The following is an 18925-nucleotide window of genomic DNA, read 5'->3' as shown; positions in this document are numbered from 1 at the left end:
TTGTATTTCTCATTAGTTATTTACTTGTTTTCACATAAAAAACGTTTCATACAAATATTGTTGAGCGGTATACAAATATTGACTACTAAACAATACTAATTGTCGTGTTATTCATCGTTACGTCGTGCTATCGCTATCTCACACGCGGTTACACAGTACTTTAGTCTAGCATTTTTAATCAGTCTACGCTTTAAAACGTTCAGAAACTATTTACAGTGCGACTGTTTACACAGGTATATTATAAATACAATTTTACTAACATCGGCCTTTAGAATGCCATTTCGGCTTTTTAGAGCGTTGTCTCTGTCACTCATGCCTATATTATGACCTTTTGGCGGTCTCAATGACAGGGACAACACTCTACAAATCTGCTATCAACTTCTAAAGGTCGATGTACATTACTTTCTTACTTACATTATTTCTGATTCTCCAGCGTTTGTAATAATAATTAAGAAAATATCAAATGTCAATATTTGGTTGGTTTTGGTTCAGATCAGTTTTGGTTGTAGTAGGTACATGGTGATGGTGCTACCAGAAAAACTACAGTGGCGCCCTCATTTAATTTCAACGTTTTCGGTCCATCTCACGAACCTATAGTCGATCTATGAATCGTGAAACCTCAGAACAAGTGCGTGAAACGCATTATTTATCACCGTTATTTATATACTTGTGCACTGCGCCTGATTGGAATCCGATATCACGAAAGCAAATCTAAACTACAGACAAAGCCAAAATTGCCAACATAGAGTAGAATGTTGCCAAAACATTATAAACATTTGCTATCAAAAGAACTCGAAAGTCAAAACTTATTTTCATTCAATTGTTGTGTTGTGCTTGAAATGTTCAAGGATTTTGGACCAATATTTTTGGATGAATGAAACTCTGTTGTGTTTATTGTGTTGTGCTATTATTGTTTTTGTTTGTTTGAGGAATAGTTTTCGTTTGGATTCACCTCAATAGCTTATCAGTGTTATTAAAATTAGGTTGACAAAAAAACGTATAGCAGTGGAAACCTTTTTTACTTAATAAAACGTAAAAAATAATTTATTGACTTGCTCTTAAGATTAATTTCATTAGGCTACAACTCATTAATTTAAGAAATAGTCTATACTTATTTAATTTTGTGTGTATCTAAATACAATTTTGTGTGAAAGGATAGTACAAAAGTGGGACAAATAGTAAACAAAGTATATGCTACTGCCGGGTTCGTAGTAAGTTCTAGATGCCGTGCGTAATAATGACCCTGCTGTGGTGTGACGGAGTTTAGAGTGCGGAGACTATGGAAAGGTTATCCCATGACTTAAACCTTGCACTGGAAGAGAGCAACTGTGGAAGACAGGAGCGTAGGAAGCTCGGAATGCGCAGACGTACCAGGTCCGCGGGGAATTTACGTTAGTTTTGTTTGTTTATACTTGATATCTTCAATTTTATTTTTAACTAGCTTTTTCCCGCGACTTCGTCCGCATGAACTACACAAATTTCAAACCCCTATTTTACCCCCTTAGAGGTTGAATTTTCAAAAATCCTTTCTAAGCCGATGTCTATGTCATAATAGCTATCTGCATGCCAAATTTCAGCCCGATCCGTCCAGTAGTTTAAGCTGTGCGTTGATAGATCAGTCAGTCAGTTAGTCACCTTTTCCTTTTAAATACATTTAGATAGCTGATGCCCATAACTGTACATAATACCCACAACTTCATTGTTGATGGATTTCGGTTATTAAAAACCCCATGAGAACTTCATTTTATTCAGGTATTTAAAAAACATTTACCCTCCGGGAAGAATCTAAGTCTAAATATAAAAAAAAGGACAAGGTGACTGACTAACTTGACTGACTGTCTGATCTATCAACGCACAGCTCAAACCACTGGACAGATCGGGTTGAAATTTGGCATGCAGATAGCTATTATGACATAGGCATCTGCTAAGAAAGGATTTTTGAAAATTCAACCCTTAATAAGGAGGTGAAATAGGGGTTTAAAATTTGTGTAGTCCATGCAGATAAAGTCAAGAGCATAAGCTAATCAATTCATATAAAAGATTCACTTTTACACCTAATATTTGTTTATACTTCTCTACCTATGATGGCTGTGTCTGTGCGGATATGTTTTGTTTGAAAATCCTGTGAGACCCCTTTGGTTTTCCGGGACAAAGTAGCCTAGTATTTTGAATATAAACTATCTCCATATCAAATTTCTGCCAAATCGGTTCTGCTATTGTGAGTTGAGGGAGTAACGAACATCCAAATCTCTGTAATAGAAATTTTCACAGCTTCCCTTTTTATCTTTTAAAGAATGTAAATCCATACAAAGTTTCAGACTTTATCCAGTATTTGCATAAAGAAAGAAAGATAGAAAAGACATTTATTTAGCAAACAAAGTGCTAGTTATTCCGGCACCTCTTCCACCTGAGCATAAGCCCAACGCGCTCCAAGCAAAAGAAGCGCCGGTATAAACTGTCATGTATGGCACAACCTGAAAAAAGGTCCCAGCTCAGCATTATGCTGTATGCCTTGTTGCAAAAGATCATACAGCGCTGATTTTTAGCTGATACCCTGAACCGGGTGACGCATAAAGTCATACCTTTTCAGCTGCAGCAGTAACGGTGAGCCTGGTTGAAGATGGTAGCTCCAGCAGCCCCCCCCAGGCACCTCTGATCACACAGCCTCTCTCCGACTCGGATGACCCTCACCTCAGCATCCACAAGTCAACAAACCTCAAGTCTCGACATTATTGCCAGATCGGCAACTTTGAGTCCGACTCCTTCAATGAGAACTTCTCACCGACAAGACCAGCGAATGCAAGGAGGAAACGGAAGTATAAGAAAATGCCTGTGGATTATGCTGATGGAAAAAGATCTCCACCGATTGAAATATTGAGTGTAACTACTGAGGTAAGTTTTATTTTCATCATCATCATCATCATCATCAACCGATAGACGTCTACTCCTGGACATAGGTCTCTTTTAGGAACTTCCACACGCCACGGTCTTGCGCCGCCTGAATCCAGGGGCTTGCTACGACTCGTCTGATGTCGTCCGTCCACCTAGTGGGGGGTCTTACAACACTCTGGTGCGAGGTCGCCATTCCAGTGGTTATTTTCATGACAGTTAGTTGTGAATGAGTTAAATTTAACAGCTGTTATGTTTTTCTTGTTAACTCAGACACAAGTTAGCCCTTGACTCCGATCTGATCTGATGTTAAGTGATGATGCATTGACATCTGCAACAACCCTGCTTCAAATGAATGTACAACATAATATTATATTATCACAGCTTATAAAATTACATACTAACTTTGTTTTTAAATAGAGATAGCAAGCAAACGAGCAGGCGGGTCACCTGATGTTAAGTGATTCCCGCCGCCCATGAACATTTGCAGCACCAGAGGAACCGCCGATGCGTTGCCGGCCTTTTAGGAATTTGTTGGTCCGCCCCTTTGTATTAATTTAATTAATAAATAAGATTAGATAAGTTGGTATAAGTAGTAGGTAAGTATATTAAAAGGCGATCGCGACATTGTGAAAGCGGTTGGGTTTATGTGGGTATCCACTATCCAGTTACCTTAAATGGAAAAATAATGCAATATAATGTAAATTACGCGACAAAGCGAGATGGCAATCGTGGTATGAGGCGGGATGACGACCCGCATACCCGCACGTCACCTGCGCTCGCCCGCACCGAGTTAGCGCGGGGGCTTTGCGGGTGTACGGGGTGTTCCCTCCCCGATTGCCATCTCAACCTGCCGCGTACTATACCTTACATAAGATTATAAGAATTTGTCTCGTACTTAAGATTTGTAGGGTTCCGTAACCGAAAAGTGCCGACTGAACCTGTCTATTATGTCTCTGCTTTCCGTTCGTCTGTCTGTTTATCTGTCAGCGGGCTGTATCTCATGAACGGTAATAGATAGAGAGTTGAAATTTTTGCAGAATGTGTATTTCTTTTGCCACTATAACAACAAATAAGAAAAATTGGAAAATAGCCGTCATCTAAATTAAAAAGTACATAATCTTGTGCGATGTACGGAACCCTTCGTGTACCTACCCATAATGTCATAAATGCAAAAGTGTGCTAAAAACCGTCTTGGAGAGTGACATTGGTTATTTTTTTATTCTGGAAAATCAAAGAGTTTTTAAAAAACTAAATCCGCGCAGACGAAGTCGCGGGCATCAGGTGCTAGTAAGTATTACATAATTTATTTTAGTTTTTACTAGATTAATCTAAGTTCATAATTTTATTACCATAATAAAAGTAAAAATTTTAAAAAAAAACTAAACATCTGATGTTTATTGTTTATAGGTATAAGTCCTGCAAATTGCTATTGGGTTGGAACCATGTCTCATTAACATCGAAATGACGTCATTTTGACGTCAGCTGAAATAAAAATATACCATCAGCTCGAAACTTCAGTCTCGTGCTGACGTCACTAAAATGGCGGCCACGCGTATTAGCAATTTGCGGGACTTATAGGTATAACTTAAATTCGATAACCTAAGTACAAATTTATCAGTATAATCAACTTTGTTACTACGTTCTAAAAAAAACTCGTGCATAAAAATTTGATGTGAATGTAGGAACAGTAACGGAACGATAATTTCGCCGCATTACTCACTTGTCAGGATGGCCGAGCGGTCTAAGGCGCCAGACTCAAGGTTTCCTTGCCCGTACTGAACGGGCCCGAGTTGTTCTGGTCCTCTCTGAGGGCGTGGGTTCGAATCCCACTTCTGACATAAACTTTTATAATTTTACTTTTTAATTTTTTAAATTTTTGTATATTTTTTTACGAAATCATTTTATATTCGCTTATTTACTTTTATTTTAGCCAACTGTTAAATACGTGCATAAAAGTGCTACTTAATATAATCAATAAAAATGCAATCACTTTAAATTCTTAACGAGTATAGGTACCTAATCTGACCCACTTTTGATAACATGACGTGATTAAAATATTTTCTGACTTAATCGATAAGTAGGTAAACCTGCATTTCTCTGAGGGTTCTCCAAGGTGTATGAAGTATGCCAATCCGCACTTGGCCCGCATGGCCTACACACCTGTCTCTCTTCTCACCTAAGAAATTGCTTTAAGCAATAAGGCCACCTTTGCATATAATAATATTAGTGTTTAGTTTCAAAACTGTGACAGCCTAGTGGTTAGGACGTCCGCCTTCTAATCGGAGGTCGGGGGTTCGATCCCGGGCACGCACCTCTAACTTTTTGGAGTTATGTGTGTTCTAAGTTTTTAAATCACTTGATTTAACGGTGAAGGAAAACATCGTGAGGAAACCTGCATGCCAGAGAGTTCTCCATAATGTTCTCAAAGCTGTGTGAAGTCTGCCAATCCGCACTTGACCAGCGTGGTAGACTATGGTCAAGCCCCTTCTCATTCTGAGAGGAAAGCCGTGCTCTGTAGCGAGCCGATGGGTTAATCATGATGATGATTAGATTCTTTGTGTTTTTCTTGTTTTGTGTTTAAAGATAACTATCTGTCACGTAATTTACACTTGTTAAATCAGGACCCTTATTATAAATGCGAAAGTGTGTTTGTTTGTTGCTTTATTGGTTTGTTGGTTTGTCCTTCAATCATGTCGCAACGGTGCAACGGATTGACGTGATCTTTTGCATGGGTATAGATAAAGACCTGGAGAGTGACATAGGCTACTTTTTATCCCGGAAAATAAAAGAGTTCCCACGGAATTTGTAAAAACCTAATCCCACGCGGACATCCGTACCCTTATATTATAAATGCGAAAGTGTGTTTGTTTGTTGGTTTGTCCTTCAATCACGTCGCAACGGTGCAACGGATTGACGTGATTTTTTGCATGGGTATAGATAAAGACCTGGAGAGTGACATAGGCTACTTTTTATCCCGGAAAATCAAAGAGTTCCCACGGAATTTGTAAAAACCTAATTCCCCACGGACATCAGCTAATAAAAGATAATAATCATACACATTTATTTCATTTTTTATTCATGCATTCCAATATTGATTATTTAACAATTATCATTATTAAACAAAAACAACATAGATCGTAGCATCGATTTAAAATAGCTAACTTTATAAATTGCCAACACCTTGCACATGCCCGTCGTCGGTTGACATACAACTTGCAAGCACAAGCAGATGTATTTTCGTTTTGATTTCAGCCCAACGCGATACATGTTCCAATCGTGCTCCAAACGCAGAGCGCGTCACCTCTGTTACACGGGAACAAACAGAAGCAAGAAAGGTATGTGAAAACTACAACGTATTTTGTTGGTGCTGGCTCCACTTTTTTTTGTAAAATATTAGCCAAGTTAATTGCTGACTAATATTCGCCTTTCCCCTCCAATTAAGCGTAAAGCTTGTGCTAGGAGTAGGTACAATAGTGCAACGGGTGGGATTTGAACCGGTAACCTTTCGGTTTTCAGTCCGCTCCTTTAACTGTTGAGCTATCCAGGCTCTAAACATTGGTCTGGTGGAAGGCTTCGGCCGTGGCTAGTTACCACCCTACCGGCAAAGCCGTGCCGCCAAGCGATTTAGCGTTCCGGTACGATGCCGTGTAGAAACCAAAGGGGTATGGGTTTAATAAAAACTGCCATACCCCTTCCAGGTTAGCCCGCTATCATCTTAGACTGCACCATTACTTACCACCAGGTGAGATTGCAGTCAAGGGCTAACTTGTATCTGAATAATAAAAAAAAAAACATTATCGTCCAACTCTCCAGCACTCCAACAAGAACCAACGTCGATCAAAAGACTCTCCACACATAATAGTACGTGGCCAGTCGCGATGGCAATCGGGGTATGATATGAGGGGTATGTATGACGCCCCGCACACGTTACCCGCGCTATCCTGCACTGGATAGTGCGGGGCCTGTGCAGGTGTGCGGGGCGTCCCCACCTCGATTGCCGTCTCCACCTGTCGCGTACTATACGCTTAACGCCAATTTTTGCAAATTGCCATTTTTGTTTTCAATGTGCAAAATATGTATTCCAATAGAGCCTCAATAGTTCAACCGGTAAAGGAGTGGACTGAAAACCGAAAGGTCGACGGTTCAAACCCCGCCCGTTGCACTATTGTCGTACCTACTCCTAGCACAAGCCTGACGCTTAGTTGGAGAGGAAAGGGGAATATTAGTCATTTAACATGCCTAATATTCTTTAAAAAAAAATCAGCTCAATCAGTTGGGGGGAACTGGTCTAAAATCCAGTTGCCAGGTTTGATCATATACGCGTAGGTACTAACTAATACGGCAAGTTAAATAAAACCTTGTACAGTACCCGGCCGAAAGTGATGTACATCGGCCTTTAGAATGACATTTCAGCTTTGTAGAGCGTTGTCTCTGTCACTCATACCTACTCGTATATGACGTTTTGTCGGTCTCGACGACAGAGGCAGTGCTCTACAAATTTGCTATCTCCTTCTAAAGGTCGATGTACATTACTTTCGGCCGCGTACTGTAAAATGTGGCGCCTGTGACGCCTATTGATAGATATGCGATCAACTTAACTTAGTTGTCATGTACCTTTGAAAAGTTTTCAATCATCAAACAACTCATGAAAATCGCAAGGTACTTTCAAGGTGCTTCCGATTGACCTAGAATTTTCATATTGGCAGAAAGCCAAAATCCGACCACGCGCCGGCTTCGACAGTCAAACACGAAACTATTCGTTGCTATTGTGTCGGGCAGATCTATCCACTTTACTTAATAATTTTCGTGGTTAAAAACATTGCTTTTTTACCAGAGACAAAACGGAAAAGGTATATTATGCGTTTAGGCTAAGTTGTGTGTTTGTTACCGTTTTTCTCCTAAACTAAAAGGCTAACTGCGATGTAGTTCTTGAATTTACATATACTCGTAAGTCGTATAGCACCTAAGAGCAAGTTCCTAGCAAACTTTTAAAAATCACTTGCTTAGTCGGTGGCGGAAAATATCTTGAGAAATACTGTATTGCTGTGAGTTCTCCAGAAGAAAGTTAATTCGCACTTGGCGTAGGTGGTGGACTAAAACCTTATCGTTCTGAGATGAGACTCTTGACTCTTGTATAGTCAACGCATTTTAAACTGAGTCGTCAAGTTATCTGTCTGTTTCGCTCGCACTTACCTACGACCTGTAAGTGCGAGCGAAACAGACAGATATCTCGACGACTCAGTTTAAAATGTGTCGACTATAGTGGCTTAGTAGTGAGCCAGTGCTGAGTTGAGATGAAGATTCTTAGGTCAACTGTCCACTGGCAAGATTGCAGAAATTTCTGTCACTGTCATAAGTCATGTTAAGGTTAATTTCTGCAAGTTTTCATTTAAATATTACTTCAGCCATTTCTTGCTCGAGTATGTGACTTGCTAGAACTAACTTCTGCGAGTTTTATTGCTAGTGGATAATCTTGAATCTTGGTGGTTATAGGACAACAGAAGATCTGCAATCGTGGGATTTTATAATTGTTATTTTTTGACTTGTTTCCAGAAATCTATTTTGCGGAAAACGGAAGTGGTCTCACAGGGATAAAGGAGATGGATGTGAGATGAGAGAGAGGTCTTTCAGTGGCGGGTGTTCCTCGAAATCGGCGTACTTCAAAAACGACATCAAATCCCGCAAGTGCGACGTTGACAAGAAGAAAAAGGACGCGTTGTTGCAACCGGGAAAAATTGTGTTAAATACCCAGAATACAGAGGAAGAAAAGCCTTGTACCTTAGCCTCCCTACCGGGGAGTTCTAGTTTCAACTTTGTCTATAAGAGTTCAAAAAATGGAACACCAACTCTTTCCAAACTAACAGGGTACCGAATAGCGACAGATCTACCCCCGTTTTTCAACCCTACATGCAAAAATCATCTCGAAGCAAAGTTTCCAAGGAAAATAAAGATTCTGAACAAAACCCACCCGCCTTCTTCATTGAGAAACCCCTTGCACTTTGATGATTCTATCAGCGGGATGGATTGCACGGGAAACGAGAGTAGCTCGCTAAGCAGTAGCGATTCAGACGGGGTTGTGACGAACGACAGTGACAGGGAAGGCGATGACGAATTAACTGACTGGCCAGGGATCGAAGAACTGAAAGTATTCAATAAAAGCCTAACCTTTAAATCATCTAAATCCTTAAATAATAACTGCACAAAATCAGCCAGTAATATGCCACCACCGAAAAAGTTTAAAAAAGAAAAGTCTTTAGTAAAAAGTGGTTGGGCAAATTGCAAGAATAGGTTTAAAAAGAAACGACCCAAAGTCGATTCGGGGAACGAAGATGACGCCATGATGTCCGACTCCAAAACAGTAGTAGATGTTGAAGACGAGATATTGAAGGAAAAGGAGATTTTACCCCATTCGTCGTTTTCTACCTTTAGCGATATAATAAACGCGAGTGCATCTGGACAAAATGCTGATGAATCGTTCTACCAGTCCTTTCAGGCGTTTCAGGAGAAATCTGACAAGGAGTTTGGTCAGACGCCGCGTACGAATTTCACTTTGCAGAAGACATCGTCGAGCGATTTGAACCTAAGCGAGAAGTCCCCTCAAAGCGACCATTATTATAGCGAACATTCCATGGGAAACACAGGGGTTTCTGAAGTGAGAGAAATAAGGGCTGGTTGTAGAAGGATACGGGAAGAGAGACCAGGCTTTCTCATACTGAGTGCGGCGAATGAGCAGTTGTCAAAGTTTCTCCAAGATTCGTGCCAGACTGAACTCAAGTTGTCCAGTTTTCAAGATCCCATGGAGAAGGAAAAGTTAGAGTCGTTGGCTAAGTTGTATTCACTGGAGTTACAAGTTGAGATGGGGAGACCTATTTTAAGGAAGACCAGGTATGAACTTTTGAATTAATTTATGTACAGTACGTGACAGGTCGAGATGGTAATCGGGAGGGAACGCCCCGCACAGCCCCCGCATTAACCTGGTGCGGGACAGCGCGGGTGACGTGCGGGTGTGCGGGGCGACCCCCCGCCTCATATCACGATTGCCATCTGAACCTGTCGCATACTATAAATTATTTTTAACTTTTTTAGCATATACCTAAAGGTGATGGACCTGTGTTTGTTCTATGATTATGGGAGTGAGGGAATAAAGAAATACTAGATCGACGATGGAAACAGTCCAATTTAATATCAATTCTTAGGATTTCGAATCTTTAGAGAAAAAAGGGAACCCTTATAGGACCACTGCGTTGTCTGGCTGTCTATCAGTCCGTCCGTCAAGTCGTGTCAAGGGTATCAACCCTTGGTCTTGGCGGACGGCAATTCCTAGGTAACCTATGTAATTTCCGTTGACCTAGAATCATGAAATTTAGTAGGTAGCCTACAGCAATGTCTAGGGCATAGCACAAGTACAGTGAAAAATCTGGAAACCAAATTTGTGGTTACATAACCAACAAAATATTAAAAAGTATTAGGTATTTCTTGTACGATGGTACGGAACCCTTTGTGTGCGAGTTGGACTCGCTTTTGGCCGGTTTTTTATAATATGACTTGTTTTCTGTTCCAGCAACACAACACAAGCAATACGCGTAGAGAACTATTCGTCACGCAATTTTCCATCCGACCACAAGCGTCGATGTTATGGCGAAGAGGCCGACACAAGTCTGAGTCTAAGCGACCCGAACTCCGTGACCTCTGCAAATGACCTCGATGACTCCATACCAGAGGTCAAAGGTGAAGAGGACATCACTCAAGATCTAGCGGATTCTTTCTCCTATGCACAAGTCGACAAGACTTTGTTACATCCCGGTGATTTGGATTGAAACCCATACTAATAATTTTATAAATGCGAATGTGTGTCTGTCTGTCTGCTAGCCTTTAACGGCTCATCCCTTCAACCGATTTTGACGAAAATTGGTGTAGAGATAGCTTACATCCCGGGGTAGGACATAAGCTACTTTTTATCCCGGAAAATAAGAGTTCCCACGGGATTTTAAAACCCTTAATCCACGCAGGCATCACCTAGTATGTGTATAAAGAAAAAAAATACGTTTTTGATCTCTCTTATATGTATATAAAAAAATTAAACTATGAAAAAGTTAGGAGCTGTTAGAAGGTACTCTGTCTACCGAAAGCCTACTTGACACTTGGCCGGTTTTTATAGCATAGTATAATATAGTATGTTGAGTTTTAGTTTTAGAAGAACAGGCATGGATGTGTCTCTTATTGTACTTATACTAAATAATTATTATTATGTTAACTAAATATTTAAATTGATGATCTTGATTGTGAATAAAAAAATATTACATGATAAAAATTTACTTTATACGAAATGTAGGTATTAAGGTGAAATAGTCTTACTACTAAAAGGTTACACACTGCTTATTGTGTAAAGCTTCGGTCACACCAGCGCGTCATGAACGCGGCATGCGGGATGCGACGCGAGAGCGTTCGGTATTGCGAACCTCATTTGTTATTGCGTTGTCGCTGATCACTCATACATAGTCCCACTGCAGAGTGGGACTATCCTCCAGTCCTAACCTTCGTTAGCCAGACTCTACACGCTTGTAACTATCTCCGGTTCAGTTGACTGACAGCCTATAGTGTGACAAGGCTCTCTTGGCACTTCAATGACATCGACAGGGGGGCGCTGTTGGAGAACAAAGTCTTCGAATATCCAAACAAGAACAAAGGGGACACTTGCCGGCAACGTTAGTTCCGATTTTCGCCACGCGCCAAGATAGCCTTGTCGCACTGTACCTAAGTAAGAATACATTATGGCCGATGCAGACTTGCAAGAATAGACAATTCATTACTGAAAGATCGTGATAATAATATTATTTTCATCACATAACACAATTTTGTTTGTGTATTACCTGAGCAACACGTCGCCATTTAAGTGGAAACACACCCTTTAACATGTTAGGTCATCTTCGCTTCACTAGATGGGCACCCTATTCTTTCTAGAATATTATTTTTTGGAAATATATTGTTGTATCTAATGCTATAGTAGAAATTGAATTTTGTATAGATCATGGTCAATAAGAAATATAAATTTATAAATATTTGTCTTTTTTTATTATTAAAGCCTTTTCTTAAATTGTTATTTTCCAGTAAGTTAAGGGATTTTTAAAGACCTAAATCGACACGGACGAAGTTTCGAGTATCATTTAGTGATTAATAAATAAAACACAATAACCATTTTAAGATCATGATAATATATTGCTATTAAAAGTATAAATTTGCAAAAAAAATAACAAATAAGATTAACATACTATAACAAATTATTCCATGGAAGCACAAATGATGCAAAGTATTTCATACCTTGATAATAATGAGATACTTATTTTAATTAAATTTTAAACAAATCATAGTAAGTAAAAAAATCCACTTATTGAAGTACTAAGCCTATAAAACTAGGTTTAGGTAAAACAATGGGGCCGATTCTCATGTACACAATCGTTAAAACTAAACTAATTTAAGAGGCCTAAATCTAGTGCTATCCTTTTTAGCAAGCAATATTATGAACGGGATAGCAATAGATCTAGACGTGTTATTTTAGTTTAGTTTAGAGATTGTGTACAAACAGAATTAGCCACAATAATTATAAAAAAATGTCTTTTAACTGCATAGTGGTGCTAATTCAGTTATACTAAAACTAAATTGATCTGTCTTACCTTTAAGTCCCGCAAATTGCTATTACGCTGGAACCATGTCTCATTAACATCGAAATGACGTCATTTTGACGTATATAGTAAAAATATACCATCAGCTCGAAACTTCAGTCTAGTGCTGACGTCACTAAAATGGCGCATTAGCAATTTGCGGGACACAGAAATGGACATATACAAGAACGCTGGAAGAGTTGTGCCATGCAAAATGAGAGGTATATTTGCTGATTCAAGCGTCCTGCGGCCCACTGAGTGTACCGGTATTACGGTATTTGCCTATGTCAAAAATAGATTATTTCTCAATGATTATTACTAAATAGAGGGTCTTCCAAAATACACAAAATCCACGTCCTTTGTTAGTTCTAAATTATCGATTAAACTAAAAAAAGCACGTCATATCATTGTGACGTCACATGCCAGTATTTCATAGAAGCTCGCATACTAAGAGCGTGTTTTGACGTTTGATAAAAAGATACCGTAGGGTGATTGTCTAAAACCTGCATCAATCATTATTACAATCTCAATTGTTCTGATTGGCCGAATTTGTGCGATTCTTGTTGCAACAATGCATTATGGCCAACAGTGAGCGAGCATTAACGAGGGCGAGGGCCACTGTGGCCCTACCGCGGTTGTTTGACAGCTACAATGTCACGATCGCAATCATCTCTGATTGGTTAATGCTCGCTCACTATTGGCCACAATGCATTGTTGCAACAAGAATCGCACAAATTCAGCCAATCAGAACAATTGAGATTGTAATAATGATTGATGCAGGTTTTAGACAATCGCCCCGCTGATTTGACTAGTTGTCAAACACCTAAAATTGACACATCGTAGCAAATTCCTTCGTGTTAACACTATGTTGTTAGATTGCAAATCACACGGTAATAAACCCTAAGCTCTAAGGAATAAAGCAAACAAAGCAATGGAGCCAACATTGACGGCAGGGGAAAAGTTATAGTGAACGGACTGTAGTCTAAAAGTAATGTCATTCTTTTCTAACAGGAACATTATGAAAAGGATGCACTAGGTACTACGTCAGACAAAGCTATTGTAGTCAATAGAATCAGCACCAATATAATAAATTAAGATCTATTTCGAAGAAGTACATTTTGCATGTCTTTTGAACATTTTGTTGATTTTTAAGGTTGATCTTATAAGATTTCTCTTAGATTAATGGAGATAGGTGTCGTTATTATAATATAAATATTATTATGTACCTATCTGTAGGTATTATTTTTACTAGGAACTATTTTTTTGTGCGTTTAAGATTTGAACTTTTTATTATGTTATGCATATGCAAGAAATATTTAAACAGAATTTATGACTAATAGAATCAACCTCCAAAATCAACATTTTTATAAACTCTTGCAAAAAAAAACAATCTTTTGTGATATGTATCATGTGAGTACATGTACCACAAAAACGCAAACACCGTGTTAGCCATATTATAATTTCATACTTATTGTGAAGAATATGACTCGTACCAATAAAGACACTAATCGAAACGAACCAACGCTAATCATTTCGTCTTTCTCACAATACTGTACTCAGGTACTACAACTCGTCGGAAATATCTGCGCACCTCGCTGGAATGCGCTTCCTCGCAGGTCGCCCGTTTTCGCCTATCCAGTACCGGTGCCAACGCAAGCGCGTTGCATGACGTTACTAAACCAGGTTCTCAGATATTTCCGACGGGTTGTACACTGTGTAAGTGAGAGCAATGAATTATTTCATTTTTTATTATTATTTTTAACGCTATTTAGATTGATTGATTTGATTTTTAACGATATTATTTCGGATGGATTAAATATATGTATGGAATCTACTAATTTTAAACTTGCATAAATATTTCTACACATTGTGTTGTGTCTTATAAAATCTCTAATAATAATATAATCGATATAATATAAATTATACTTACTCACAATCCGTCTTTTGTACTACACACTTGTGATGCATTAAGTATTTATGTGATTCAGCTAACCGCGCATTTAAATATTTCAAACGTTATTTTACTTTACACGAAGGGAGAAAAAATCTAAAAATGTATAAACAAGATAGTATTAGCAATAAGCAATCGAAAAATGTTCAGTTTATAAAATTAAATAATGAATTTTATAATTTATTTTAAAGATTTCACTTTTTTATCTGTTTTACAAATATCCAAAACGCATGATACCGTAGCCGCCATCTTAATTCCGACTGTGACGTCACATGAATTGAAATTTCACTAAGAAAACACCGTTGCTTACTAATCCGTGTGACGTCAGGACAACTCGTGAACCTAAAAAGATGGCGGGTAGCGTTTTCGCGACGAAAATTGAAATGCCAAATTGAAATGCGTTTTTATTGCACTTATCTACTTATAGAAATTGTAAATTTTCCCAAATATATGTGAAGTCTATCAATCCGCACTAAGCCAGGCGTGGCTGACTATGGCCCTTCTCATTCTGAGACCTATGCTCAGTAGTGGGTCGGCAAACGGTTGATCGTAATGATGTGATGAAGTTATTTAAAAAAAACAGGTCTTTAATATAAATACTGTAGGTGTAGAAGAATAAAATTGAATAAAAAAAATTTATTTGCAGACTAACTTAAATGCGCGGCTAATTTATATAGGCACTATTCCGTGGTGATATATCACAGCATTTTTGCTTGTATAATTTAATAATTTCAACACCCTCATCAATCCAAATTATAAAAAATATACATATAATTTGATACATTTCTACCTACGTTCTACACATTACCTATTTATAGTCAGCCCAGCCTAGTTGGTAGATTTTTTCTGTGGCATGAATAAGTATTACACGTAGATAGAGTAATAAAGGTAGATACAGGAACGTTTGCTTTCTCATTCACACTAAAAAGAGAGCACAGATAAAGTTACTAATGTGATAAACAGAGACGCAGCTAACCTATTTTTTGTCCCTTATCGTGTAACTGGTTTTTTTCAAGAATACATACAAGGAATGCAACTTTAGTTGCAAAACAAACTTTGCGAATTCGTGGCGTAATTGTATTTCTCATTAGTTATTTACTTGTTTTCACATAAAAAACGTTTAATACAAATATTGTTGATCGGTTAATACAAATATTGACTACTAAACAATGGTAATAATTGTCGTGTTATTCATCGTTACGTCGTGCTATCGCTATCTCATACGCGGTTACACAGTACTTCAATCTACCTTTATTACTCTATCTACGGTATTACCTACATCAGTAACAATTGTTCTACTATCTATGGTATTCAGTAATATTGGGCTGTCATTTACAAATGTATAGCTTGGATGGGTCCACTATAAAGGCTTACACACACCATCAAGTATATCGTCTTATTTGCGTGATGGTTGGAGGCTTGATTCAATCGTAGTTTGTCTGGACCAACTGTGTCCAATGTATGCTGGACTATACAACTAGGACAAGGTATTTGATAATGTTGTAACATCCCGGCAAGCTGAGGTTAGAACCCATGTGTAGATGTACTAAATAAACTGAGCCTCGTAGGTCGTAGCATGTTACCCGTGGGAGATATGTTGCCAACCAAACCCATAAACAAATTGGACGATATGCTTGATGCTTACTTACACCAAACTTTGATATGCCAAATGGTGGCTTGTAATTTTTTTTTGAAATAACAATGTCGTAATGAAAACTACCCTTAATTAAATAATAAAAAAATCCATAAACATTACAGATAAAAAGTCGATTGTAGGAAACAAAAGAATGAGAGTTACAGTAAAAGAGAGTTTCGTAAGGTAAATAATCAACAATAACAGTTAAAAAAGTCGTTTTATAAAATGTCTAAATATACTAGTTGAAAGTGACAACATCACTTTCCTATTTAATTAGTTTTTTTGACAGTGAAGTATCAATTTATAGCTCAGTTAATAGGAATTGGGGTATTTGACTACATCAAAAATAAATTATTTCTCAGTGATTATTAAATAGAGGGTCTTCCAAAATACAAGCTCCCGTACTAAGCAAGCGTTTTGACGTTTGATACGAAGTAGCTGATTTGACTAGTAGTCACCATCCCTATTGGTTGATTGTTCCGGTATACCAGAGCATAGCAAATTTTTTGAGTCTGGTAAATGGTATCAGGTATACCTATTCATGCATATGAGATCATCGCCCTCTAGTTTCTGTCCGTTGGTGACGGCCACGGTCTTGACAGTCAGGTTGCACGATCTGCACAATGACCTTATTCCACGTATATATGAAAATCATAGTTGCGCTATTAAAAAATGTTAGGGCATCATCAGAAAAATTACGCACGCGTTTTCTGCTCGCGGAATTTCTTGACTAAATTGATACTTCACAATCTCTACTGAAGCCACAAACGCATTGCTATGTTGTGGTGTGTTATGGCACACCGATTGACGCGGATGAAAAGATGACTTCAAAAATTTAATTTTATCAAGACGCGAGTCTGTTGCTGGCTGACACTTCAGACACACTCCGATTGGTCGACCCTCACGCTACCAATACAACAAAATATGACTACATCCCAACAACGGTACGTACACCTATTCGATGGTGCAGATGAGATCATCGCCCTCGAGTTTCTGCCCGTTGGTGACGGCCACAGACTTGACAGTGCCGGCCCGCGGCGCCTGCACTATCATCTCCATCTTCATGGCCGATAGTACAGCGATGGCTTGGCCCTTGTCCACGTGGTCGCCTTCGGCTACTTTGATGGTTAGGACTGTACCTGGCATGGGAGCTCCTACTTGGTTCTTGTCGCCTTTTATCGCTTTTGGATGGATCTTCATTTCCTGAAAAGAGGAGAAAATTTATTATAGACCTACCGCGCAAGCCTTCCTAAAGTTCCTGATCTCAACGCAGGCTAGTAGGACGACCCAAGAGATTGGCGACACCACCAGATTTGACATGTACACTATGAGCCATAACGTAGTTTCAGCCACTCCACTCAAAAACAACGATACATACTTAGTGACCATGTTTTCTATCAGTAAGTCAGTTATAAGTCCCGCAAATTGCTATTGCGCCAGAATCATGTCTCATTAACCTCGAAATAACGTCATTTTGACGTTAGCCGAAATAAAAATATAACATCAGCCTTCAGTCTAGTGCTGACATCACTAAAATGGCGGCCACGCGCATAATCAATTTGCGGGACTTATACTATACCAGATATATTTCTCGGCTTACCTTGCTAGCTTGGTCGTCCCTAACAAACACGGATCTCAGTTGTCCGTTGAGCTCAAAGAACACCTCCCGCTCCCCGGCCGCCGTCATCTCCTCAGAAACGGCTAAGGTTTTGATGTCTAACGTCTTGCCTCGCTCGATCTTCACTTCGATCGTTCCACCAACCTAAAAGACATTTTCAAAGCCATTAAAACGATGCGCTGAAGAAACGTTGACCAAGAGGGAAACTGGATGGATGGTAGTAGTTTACCAGACTGTACCAAAACTATTTTGGGGTCGTAATGTATTTTTGTATGTCAAAAATTTTGCGTCACCTGTCTTGAAGGTTTAGTTTTTCGAAAATATTTTATGGTTTACAAAAAAAAACTTTTTTTTGTCATTTTCTGCAAATAAAAGGCACATATTGTTCGCGACATGTCGAGATAGCAATTAAGGTACGAGGTGGGGGGGGGGGGGGGGGGGCAACCCACACACCCGCAAGTCACCCCCGCGCTATCCCGCGCTGAAACCCCCGATTGCAATCTCAACCTGTCGCGTACTTGTCCAATGTATTTAGCAACAAAAGTGCGATAAAAAATAATAGAGACATAAAAACATCAGAATTTCTGATTTAACTGAACATGGTAAACTTACGGAGGGTCCAACGAGGAAGGTCTTGGTGTCGAGATGCTTGACGGGGCCGTACTTGTCGCGGATGCGGAAGAAGTCGTTCGCCACTTGAGGGTACATCGCTGCCGACATCACGTCTTGGTCTGACACCTTATAACAAAGATCAAAATTGGTCATCAATAAATCTGCATCTTTTTGGGGTTTCGTACTTCAAAAGGAAAAACGGAACCCTTATAGGATCACTTTGTTGTCTGTCTGTCTGTCTGTCGGTTTGTCAAGAAACCTACAGGGTACTTCCCGTTGACCTAGAATCATGAAATTTGGCAGGTAAGTAGGTCTTATAGCTGACATTCGAGGAAAAATCTGAAAACCGTGAATTTGTGGTTACATCACACAAAAAAATTAAATTGTTGTCATGAACTAATAATTAGTATTTTAAATTTTCGAAGTAACATAACTATATTAAGTGGGGTATCATATGAAAGGTTTTCACCTGAGCATTCTCAAAATATTGCTTAACCGTCGTGTCTTCAAGATCCCTATGCCTAAAATTAAAACTTGTTTTGCTAGACATTTCAGTC

At 38.9% G+C, this 18925-nt stretch overlaps 2 protein-coding genes and 1 non-coding gene across 7 annotated transcripts in view; 2 read left to right on the top strand and 1 right to left on the bottom strand.

Moving 5' to 3' along the window:
• Positions 1 to 664: 664 nt before the first annotated feature.
• LOC117989754 (uncharacterized) overlaps positions 665 to 18925 on the top strand; it is a 28689-nt gene continuing 10428 nt past the window's right edge. Inside the window, exons 1-5 of one of the 2 annotated variants that reach the window (XM_069504001.1) lie at positions 665 to 1391; positions 2591 to 2892; positions 6145 to 6227; positions 8446 to 9777; positions 10454 to 10711. In XM_069504001.1, coding sequence (XP_069360102.1) covers positions 1280 to 1391; positions 2591 to 2892; positions 6145 to 6227; positions 8446 to 9777; positions 10454 to 10709 — 2085 coding nt within the window. In that variant the 5' untranslated portion in view covers positions 665 to 1279 and the 3' untranslated portion in view covers positions 10710 to 10711. Of the gene's footprint in view, positions 1392 to 2590; positions 2893 to 6144; positions 6228 to 8445; positions 9778 to 10453; positions 10814 to 18925 lie in introns of those variants that run through there. The other variant, XM_034977166.2, reaches the window with a different exon arrangement.
• TRNAL-CAA (transfer RNA leucine (anticodon CAA)) lies at positions 4615 to 4730 on the top strand. Its single transcript has 2 exons — positions 4615 to 4652; positions 4686 to 4730. It is a non-coding gene; the product is annotated as a tRNA-Leu (tRNA).
• PCB (Pyruvate carboxylase) overlaps positions 15527 to 18925 on the bottom strand; it is a 38748-nt gene continuing 35349 nt past the window's right edge. For all 4 annotated transcript variants that reach the window (XM_034976955.2, XM_069503987.1, XM_069503986.1 and 1 more), the window contains 3 exons: positions 18369 to 18494; positions 17739 to 17900; positions 15527 to 17341 (listed from right to left, as the gene is read on the bottom strand). In XM_034976955.2, coding sequence (XP_034832846.1) covers positions 17093 to 17341; positions 17739 to 17900; positions 18369 to 18494 — 537 coding nt within the window. In that variant the 3' untranslated portion in view covers positions 15527 to 17092. The remainder of the gene's footprint in view (positions 17342 to 17738; positions 17901 to 18368; positions 18495 to 18925) is intronic.

Source organism: Maniola hyperantus, chromosome 16 (genome assembly GCF_902806685.2).
Source record: "Maniola hyperantus chromosome 16, iAphHyp1.2, whole genome shotgun sequence".
NCBI classification, from domain to species: Eukaryota; Metazoa; Arthropoda; class Insecta; order Lepidoptera; family Nymphalidae; genus Maniola; species Maniola hyperantus.
This window is presented reverse-complemented; position numbering and strand designations above follow the sequence as displayed.